The sequence below is a fragment of the Myotis brandtii genome, unplaced genomic scaffold, assembly GCF_000412655.1.
Source record: "Myotis brandtii unplaced genomic scaffold, ASM41265v1 scaffold176, whole genome shotgun sequence".
Lineage (NCBI taxonomy): Eukaryota > Metazoa > Chordata > Mammalia > Chiroptera > Vespertilionidae > Myotis > Myotis brandtii.
Window position 1 is genome coordinate 988003 of NW_005356519.1, and position 10661 is coordinate 998663.

Genomic DNA, 10661 nt, shown 5'->3' on the forward strand with positions numbered 1-10661 from the left:
CTCTTCTGATAATTACTAAATTCCTGGAAAGCAAGTATTTTGTGCTTTTTATGTTTCATCAGTATGTGATTATATGCATAACAAGTACTCAGTGAAGACTTACATTAATGGCTGGCTTGTTACTGATATACATATATATATACACATACATACATACATACATATACATACATACACACACACACACACACACACACACACACACATCTATTGAAACCAGAATCAAATAGGCTTATAGAAACTGATGCTACAGTGTGTAGTATCAGATTAAAGCTAAGAAGGATGGACTCTCTGGATGTCAGAGAAGAAATGTGTATTTCCTTAGATGAAAAACTGGAAGTAGAGGCCTTGGAAATGGAAAATCAAGGAATAGTCTGTAAAAAAAAATCTATTTGTGGTAGTTTTTGAATTATAGTGCAATTAATGCCACTTTTGATATGAAATGTATGTCATATTAACCCACAGGTCATGGAAATGAGTAAATGTAAAAACTAATAATTGACATGGGTTATAAAACCTTTGATTACAGCCCTAACCGGTTTGGCTCAGTGGATAGAGCGTCGGCCTGCGGACTGAAAGGTCCCAGGTTCGATTCCGGTCAAGGGCATGTACCTTAGTTGCGGGCACATTCCCAGTAGGAGGTGTGCAGGAGGCGGCTGATCGATGTTTCTCTCTCATCGATGTTTCTGACTCTCTATTCCTCTCTCTTCTTCTCTGTAAAAAATCAATAAAATATGTTTAAAAAAAAAAAAAAAAAGACCTCCCTCTTCAAAAAAAAACAAAAAACCTTTGATTATAGAGCACTAACTGATCTTAATTTTCTCCTTTTCAAACACCCAGATACCTCTTGCTACTGCACAAATGGACATTTGACAGTGCTGTTGTCAAGCACTTGCCAGCATGGAGACTTCGTCGTTGCTGTCCTCATTGAATGATGAGTGTAAATCTGACAATTACATTGAGCCTCACTACAAGGAATGGTATCGCGTAGCCATTGATACGCTGATTGAACATGGGCTAGAAGCATACCAGGAATTTCTTGCCAAGGAGCGAGTATCAGACTTTCTAGCTGAGGAAGAAATTAATTATATTTTGAAAAATGTCCAGAAAATTGAACAAAGTACAATCCATGGTACTGACAATTCCTGCGATGATACCTCATCTTCAGGGACTTATTGGCCCATTGAATCTGATGTGGAAGCTCCAGATCTCGACTTAGGCTGGCCATATGTGATGCCGGGACTCTTAGGGGGTACCCACATAGACCTCCTCTTTCATCCACCAAGAGCACAGCTACTTACAATTAAGGAAACTATTCGGAAAATGATAAAAGAAGCCAGAAAGGTAATACTATTTCTATTTCTAAATGAAAACTCTGAAACTGTGGGAAAGCACCAGAATAGTATACCACATTTGCATGTTAAAATATTCTCCATATGTATGAACCATGCCTGTTATTTTCAGGAAATATACATATGGATACATGGGAAGATTGCACTTTTTATATCTTGCAAATATCTGAGAGAGTTGTGAGGTCCCTGCTAATGGTAGAGATTTCATTCTCTTCATAATATATGTACACACAGGAGACCATATGTCTATGAAGGCTAAGATCTAGGGACTGTGAATGAGATGATTTGACATATTTATAAAGTTCAAAACACTTAAATTTTCCTTAATCTCTGAAAGGAGATATGTTTTTTGGTAAATCTGGTGAAAATTTCTTTGTTTTTAATAGGACTGTGCCTTAATTTTTGCTGTAGATATGGCTTACGCTGGTAAATAAATCATAGATTTACTTACTTATTTCCTGAGTTGTGGGGAAATGGTATAAAATCAGGCATGATAATGTAAAATTCTGAAGGAAGGTCCTGAGGTACTTCCCATTTTAGGGCCTTGGTCTTCTTTATTAAATATTTATGTTGGGTTATAAATCTCAGAAACTCTATTTTAGAGCTCATATTAAACTGTACAAATTTTCTTTAAATTAATTAAAGAGAAGTTACTGAGAGTTATCTATGTATTCAGCACCGTGATAGGTACTATGGAGACTATAACAAAATTTTCTAAAGTGTTTCTTGAGATCACTCTAGCATTTTAAGTGTATGGACAAAAAAAGCTATGAGTTTTTAAGCTATAAAGTGTCTAGTTCTTAGTTAGAGATACTATATAATAAATAAATTTAGATCTAAAAAGGTCCTTAGGGTGTACACATATATGGAGTTGCTTTCTTCCATGTCAGTAAGATACAGAAATGTGTGAAATGTATGCATTTATGAAGTATATAAAACCAAGATCCCTGAAATCTGTAGATTGTAGGAGAAGCAACTAAAAGCTTTGCAATCATGTTAGGGAGACACAATGTTCTGAGGCTGATGTCAAATGTAGGCTTTGCAAAAGTAAGGTGTTTTTCCCCCAAACCTCTCAAATAACTTGACGTTTTTGCTGTGTTAACTCCTTTAGCAGAACTACATTAAAGAAAGACTAATCTATTTCAGTTGTTAAAAATTAGCTATGGGATCAGGCACACGGTAGGTGTCCAAACTTTTATTGAATGAGTTGAACTATCAGTTCACTTTCCCAAATTGAACCATGAGTATTTTTAAAATTGTACTCTCCTATGCTCTGTGAAAAAATTGTACAATTGTATTTTGTAAAACTACAAAGCAAAAGTCAAGGATATATATGAGTCCTTGCAAAGGTAAAATAACAAATATCAAGTACCAACATGTGCTAATTTCTGTTTGGGGACACAATATATTTTTGAACCACTGTTTGGTTAACTGAAAATTAAAAATACATTAGTGAAGAGTAAACTTAGAATTCATCAACCTACACCACAGCTAGTTTGCTATGGGGCATTGCACTTCTGTGACACAAAATGAAATTGAGGAGGTATTATGAGTTCTTGGGCTAGCACTAACTGGAAACTGAACACTAATCATGACCATTTGAGATATATATTCTTTTTAATGTGGCAGCTATTTATTTAGAGAAACTCTAAAAGTAATATATTCTCTGCCTGGTCATTGTCTGCTGGGAACTCTGATGTGCATTAATGAGCTGAGGAACTTGAAGTCCATACTGGAAAACTGGTATAATGTTATGTTTCTCTTATACCAAATCAAAGTGACATAAAATAAGAAAGAATTTTTACCTTTATTCAATTTGCAGAGATAATTATGTTAACTCTGCAAATTGCATACATTGCAATTGAATGTATATCATAATAGATAACTTAGTGTTGTTTTTCCCTTCAAAGCATTGAAGAATGTATTAGTTTCTCCCCAGTTGCAATAAATATTGAGGTCACATGAGCTATAATATGGATGGAATATATATTTCTGAAGTATTTTTGGAAATTTCTTCATGTCACTATATTTATTTAAATACTAGAGGCCTGTTGCACGAAGAGATTCATGCAATAGGCCTTCCCTTCCCTTGGCTGCTGGCACCAGTTTTCCTCTAGCACCCGGGACCCAGGCCTTTGCTCTGACTGGGCTCTGGCCAGAGCCCCCACCCCCACCCCCAGCCGTCAGGCTTTGCTGCTCTGCCGATCCCGGGGGCGTGAGGCCTCGCTGCTCAGCCAGCTTCAGGTACGTTTGGCTTTACTCCACCGCTTGGAGCCTAGTATGCAAATTAACCGCCATCTTTGTTGGCGGTTAATTTGCATATTGCCCTGATTAGCCAATGGGAAGTGTAGCGAAGGTATGGTCAATTACCCTTTTTGTCTTCTATTAGATTTTTAAGATCTTTGTTATTTTAAAGATTTTTGAGGTTATTGACCCTCTTTTCCAAGATTTTAGACTATTTACTAGCCCATACTGGACAAGCTTCTGTGATAATTTTTTAAATAAGAGCAAATATTATTATGAAATTAAAGCTTGTCAGAACACGTTGCTTTTTAAAGATTAAGCACAGTTTTCATGACTATCATTTGCTTAGCAGATAAGCTAGTTTCTTATAATCTTTCAGAGTCAGTGGAAGCCTATTAGTTATCAGGATAAACTTTCAGATTTTGAACTATTTTCTGTATTTTAATAGATAGAAGAAAGTTCCATGCCCTCAAATTTCTCAGGGATTTATTTTTTGGTAATCAACATTACGCAACTGTGGAGGTCTGAGGTCAAACAAGTAGGGCTCTAAACCAGCAAACAGAACCAGCAAGCCATCTCAGAGAAAAATTTAAATCCATTTTCACTGTTCCGTTTGCAATTGAGATAAGGAACTCTGAATATAAATGCCATATTATTGAAAAATCTTAAAATAATAAAAAGAATCCAAAAGCAAGTTTCCTATCAATCCAAACATCTGAAGTCTGACCATAACCACCAAGTTAACATTCTAGTCCCTTGAGAAAGTAAATAAAAATGATACTATATCTTATTTATCTTTACTGGAAATATTTTGGTTTTGAATTTCACTAATTTATATGTGTTTGATGGGTTGACCTTAAATAGATAGCCAGATTTCTCCAGCAAAAATGGGTTTATTCAGGGACAGAAATGCACAGCAATTTGGGACATGTAGTCTAATGGCAAACCATGCACAAATTCAGAGTACAAAGGAGACAAATATTTTTTTATAGAGGGAATGGGGGACTCAAAGGGGATGTTGTAAATAGAGTCCATTGGAGGAAAATGAGAGTTTGAAGTATAGTGGCTTTTCATTGGCTGAATTATAATAGTCTGTCATTGGCTGAGTGGTTGCTGGGCCAGGAGACAATCCCTCTTCCTGCTGGAGTAGTAGGAGAAAAACATCTTCCTGTTGGAGATGGGAATTGACAAGGAGAGGTAGTGCATGAGAACTCCCCTGTAGGCCCTCCTAACTCCAATTTAAATGAGGTTATGTTCTTAATCTTCACAATTTCTACTTTAAGTAATATAATCATTAAATTATTTGCTTTTAAAAGAAGAATATAGTCTTTATAATATTTTAGAAAATCATAGATTTGTTCTTATTGATTCTTTTTATTTTTGTCCCTTGTCACTTAGAAGTTGTTTAGAGGGTTGCTTTTTTTTCCCCTTTGCTTTTTTTTATTTCTTTTTTTTATGTATGTTTATATTTTATTTGAGAATTTTCCTTTGGGAAAATCCAATTGCAGGTAACATCTTACTTGTGCCCTAAAAGGGCCATATTTTTATTTACTGGCCCTTTTTCTAACCTATTTTTATTTTTCACTATGCGGTTGACATATTTGGGTCAACTTTGTAAAGTCTGATAGCGTCTAGCAAGACTTTCCCAGATAATTATTTGTCTCTCAAGAGTTGTTCCCAAGATGATATATGCATGTATTCCTAATTACTATGAATACCTCTTATGAAAGTATCCTCTCTAATTACTCTAAAGTCATCTTTCATGAAAGTAATTTTTTTTCTAGGCACTCAGTGGTAGATATCCATGCATTATAACTTTTGATAGTTTGGAATATGTAAATGTCTAACCAGAATGCTATTTGCCTCTCTGTTTCCTAATTCTAGGCTGGCTGCTTCTATGAGATGTGAATCTTAGTCTTGTGAAATATAAAATCAAGAAGATACATAAGCAAAAGTCTAGTGAGAATTAGGGCAGAGTAATTCCTGAGGTGCTCTGTACCGCCTCTCCTGAGTTCAGGTCTTGTTTCCTCCCTGAGTCAGTGTTCCTGGGTGTGTCTGTTATGGCCTAGGGAGTTATTAGTAATACAGAGAAACATTAACTGCCAGCTTGTTGCATGGCTGCAACTGGGAAGGTGAACAGATGATAGGGCGTTTCCTGGGATTTGACTGGTATTATAAAAATAGTACTAGATTAGAGGCTTGATCACCAGGGCTCTACCACTAACAAGTTATGGCACCTCCCCAGGTATCTTTTTATTTATTGAAATATATCAAGCAAAGCACTTTAATGTCTTTTAAATCTAATATTCCTATCTAAATCTCTCATAGTGCTTACCATTTTAAGATTATTTCAATATGTTATACTCCTTGCTGAATTAGTCCATTGATGAATAATTTTTATTGTGTCATAGTGTGTCACTTCCGTCTGCATTAATTTGCAACTATATCCTGCCCAACTAAATGATATTTGTGTATTCATCTTTCTTGGACTGCAATTGTCTCTCTCCTAATGTTCCTAGTTTTTGTTAAGAACTTCCTCTCTGCCCCCTCCCTATTCCATCTCTCACTGTGAATACTTTTATTCTTTGAATATGAGTCAAAATTAGTTGCTATCAGGAAATATATTTTGCTTAGTGAGATTTAATGACATTATTATCTTTTTCTATTAATTTGAACATCTCTTCTCTGAATATAATGCATTATTTGTTAATATATATTAATGTGTATACAATATATATATATATATGTGTGTATATATATATTCAGGGAGAGAGAGAGAGGAAGGAGGGTATCCTGTTAAAACTGACATTGCCATGTAACTGTTGTTGCTGTGTATGGGAATACTCTTTCTATGCCAAACTTCTGGTGCTATACAGAGAGATAACACATTCCATATTCTCCTCAATCCATTCACACACTCCCTCCACTATTACCAATAACCAAGATAACGTCAAATATATACTTTTCAACACAGTTACTTAAGGGAGAGGAGAGGGGAAAGAAGATAGCATGTAAGGACTCTTTAACTTCATTGCAAGATGGAGTTTTGGGCTTGCATGACTGATTTGATAACAAAGCTGTAGTCTCTCTCTTTTTTTAAATTGCCAAATTGAAATGATGCTTTCTTTTTTAAAATATATTTTTATTGATTTCAGAGAGGAAGGGAAAGGGAGACAGAGATAGAAACATTAATGACCAATGACAAGAGAGAATCATTGATCAGCTTCCCGTACTCCCCATACTGGGGATTGGGCCTGCAACCGAAGCATGTGCCCTAACCTGGAATTGAACTGTGACTTTCACAGGTCAGTGCTCAACCACTGAGTCATGCTGGCTGGGCCAAATGATGCTTTTTTTAAAAAGAGGATTCATGGAATGGTGTGAAGACTCTGAATCTTAGAGTCTCAAATGACCATTTGTATTAGACGTTATACTCAATCTCTCTGAGCTTTATTTTTCCCAGCAGTAAAATGGAGATCCTAATACTTTATACAATCCTTGCAGGAATGGCATGAAATATATGACATATCTAACATGACACCTATCACACATTAAATACCCTGTGTATGGTGTTGAGGTGACAACTCCTCCTCTCCTCTTCCTCCTGCACTTCCTCCTTCTCTTACCACATCATTCCAGAGCTTTATTTAGTTAAGAAAAATAATCCATCAGTCTGTATTTTTGCATCACAGTGATTGGGAATTTGTTCTTTTAAATTTTTTAATTGAAGAGAGTGAGAGAGAAAGAGAGAGAGAGAGAAGCATCAATTTGTTTCCCACGTTTTTATGCATTTTTGGTTGCTTCTTGTATGTGCCCTGTGTGATTGGGAATTTGTTCTTTTAAATTTTTTTAATTGGAGAGAGAGAGAGAGAGAAGCATCAATTTGTTTCCCACCTTTTTATGCATTTTTGGTTGCTTCTTGTATGTGCCCTGACTGGATATCAAACCCGCTACCTTGGCACGTCAGGATGATGCTCTCACCAGCTACCTGGCCACGGCTAGGCATTTGTTCTTTAAAAGTTCGGTATTGAACAAGACAGTATGTTACTAGGAATGCCATCTAGGATTATTAGCTTTTGTGAAATGACTATTCCCGAAAATACTTAAACACCTTTCTGAAGTATCATAATGATTATGTACACTGCATTAGCTGTAGAGCAACACAGTATTTCCCCAGTGTTATTTTGTAGAAAGTTCAAACTGGGAAAAATATTGATTCAACATAAGTATATTTGAAAATAAGATCTACTGTGAAGATGGCTTAGATATATAGTATATTTTATATTCAGAATGTGCTAAAAAGGCATCCTCTTTTATGGAAAGCAGGCAGGTATGGAAGAAAACATTCTAAACTATACTTTCTTACCTAAAGTTCTGACGATCTAAAAAACTGCAGAGATCTGATGAAAAGCTAAGAGAGGGTGAGCATGTTCTATAAACAAAAAGAAAACAATAATCTTTCCATTTTCATCTAGAATTTTAAAAGTGATCATTGTATTAGCTTTTTAAATAAAGACATTATACAAGGGTTTTATATTTATGAAAAAGAACAAGGTTTTGAAAAATTTTAAAGTTCCTATTTATTATAGACCTACCATTTGTTGTCAAAATTTGGTTTAAATAACTACAAGTTTATGAAATATTATCACTAGTTACTAAATATCTTTGATATAATTCAAAAAGTTATCATGAATATTATTTAAGGAGTACAATAATTAGTGAGCAAAAAAAATATGATTTCTTGATAGAGATTACATTTTATGCTTTGTTGAAGCAAAAAAATTCAAGGTTATGAAAAAATAAAAATTTTATTAAATGAGACCTTTAACTTGGTTGCACACTGCAGTCATCTGTAATTCATGAGTTTCAGATGTTTTACCAGTGTGTTATCAGTTAAAAGCTAAAGATCACCTATGATTTTTAATTTTAACAGAATTTCATTTGAAAATTGGCAACTTGAGAAAGAATTTACCCTTAAAAAGAAAAATTATGATTGCTATTAGGGACAATAAATTTACCAGAAACACTGCCTTGATAATGTAATCTATACCTCTATTAATTGTTGGGGGGTAAACAGTTTAAAATTTGAGTTATTTTAGAGTACATATGACTTATCTGATTAAGGGAAATGTTTTTAATACAGTTTTCTCTGATCAGTTATTATCCTTTGATACTCTTTAATTTCACTCCCCCCACCCCCCACCCCCCAAAAAAAAATAAGCTGTGAGAAACAATTCTTATAGGAACTGCATATGGGTGGCAGGTACAATCTTTCTATGCAACTTTGAGGGATTGTTACTGACTATGGGAAAAAATTTAGATGTGTGACTTCTCAGATCTCTAAAGCAGAGAGCTTATGTTTTATGATTATTTCTGCTTATTTATTTTCCTTTTGGTCACAGGATTAAAATAAAAACCAAATATTTATTGAACTACTTATGGAATTGTGTATTTTTCTGATGACATATCTTTAGTAGTTTGTTGGAATGACAATGCTAATTGTCATCATAAAACATTATGCTCGTAAAACAGAGTTTTCCTAATGTCTAAATAACACCTAAATTCCATAGGGCTTGAACTGAGCAATCTTACAAACTAAGATGCCTTTAGGGACAAGCCAGAAAAATAATCCTGCACAGGAAAAGAGGACAAGTGGTATTCCAGGAGGGAGCAAAAGGCACATGGAGGAAGAGGAGATAACTTGACTCTGTAGGAATTCTTGTTTAAAATGTTATAAATAAAATGTAGCTTGCAGCTGAATGTGATGATAAGCTTAGGACCTCAGGTACACCTTGAGGCATCTTATCAAAAGTTAACTTTCATAAGAATAAGGGCATTTAGCTTTCCTTATCTGTCCTCCTTATGAGATGTAAAATATCAGGGAGGTGAGCTATGGGAGCCTTTTTGAGATGATGAGGGCTGGAACACTAGACTGACATTTTGTATTTTAAGGATTCTGCCTGCTCTTCTAAGGTTGCCACAGATTCGTCATGTGGTATATGCTTTTACATCAATTATTCAGGTCTTTAAACAGTCCCTCTTCAAATTATTTTGAAAAAATTGGTTTGCTTTTATCATCAGCAGGGGAATTGCCTTCTGATTCTGTGTAGTGGATTTAATGGCTAGTAAAGAGTAACAGGTAATATTTATTGAGCACTTATGTGTCATAACCAAATTGACCTTCACAGCCATCCTGTGACATAACATACTTTCATCATTCATATTTTACAGATGAATAATTTGCATTCTTGTGGTAGGTGTGACCTAGTCAGTGGTAATGATCCAAGATGGTGATAATTACAAAGTAATAATGACTACATATTCCTAAATAGAGGTATTGGAGGACCTAGTTGAGAGGCTCTGGGATTGAGACAGTTGGTGCTGTAGAAGTATTTTAGTTTCTAAAAGAGCTAGGCACAAGGATAATATGGGGTTGCTATGAGAAGTCAGAAGCAACAAACCTGGAACTGAGATACAATTATAATTAGTAGATGAGGTATAGCACCTAGAATGCAAACTAGGAGGCACTGAAGAGGAATGGGTTTTTGGAGTTCAAATATAGGGACGATTCAAAAAAGTAAGAGGACATTCAGACAGTGAAGTTGTCTTTTGGCCTCTGTTGGGTTCAACTGTGAGGGGGGGCGGGGGTGTCATTCAGTCTTTGGCTAGCCTTACAGGGAAAGGGAAGGCAGGCTATTCATTCACCCAGCAAATATTTATTTACTGCCTTCCGTTCTAAACTCTGGGGATATATAAGAGAATGAAATACCAAAAACTCATACCTTTGAATGGAGCTTACATACAAATAGGGAGGGAGATAATCCTATCTAATAAGGAGGGAATATGCTAATTGACTGCCCTGCCCTCAAAGGTGGCAGTGCCCATAGCCACAACATGGCCAGCAGGGGAGAGCAGTTGGGAGCGACCAGGCCTGCAGGGGAAGGCAGTTGCGGGCAGGGGGGGGGCAGACCTGCAGGGGAGGGCAGTTGTGGGCAACCGGGCCAGCAGGGGATGGCAGCTGGGGGCGATTGGGCTGGCAGGGGAGTGGTTAGGGGGTGATCAGGC

The 10661-nt window shown here is 35.9% G+C and overlaps 1 protein-coding gene across 1 annotated transcript in view; it reads left to right on the forward strand.

Annotated features, from left to right (window-relative positions):
- Positions 1-840: 840 nt before the first annotated feature.
- The window catches only part of FAM83B (family with sequence similarity 83, member B), a 61270-nt gene continuing 51449 nt past the window's right edge, over positions 841-10661 (forward strand). Inside the window, exon 1 of the mRNA XM_005863298.2 lies at positions 841-1344. Within this exon, the coding sequence (XP_005863360.1) occupies positions 901-1344 (444 nt within the window). The 5' untranslated portion in view covers positions 841-900. The remainder of the gene's footprint in view (positions 1345-10661) is intronic.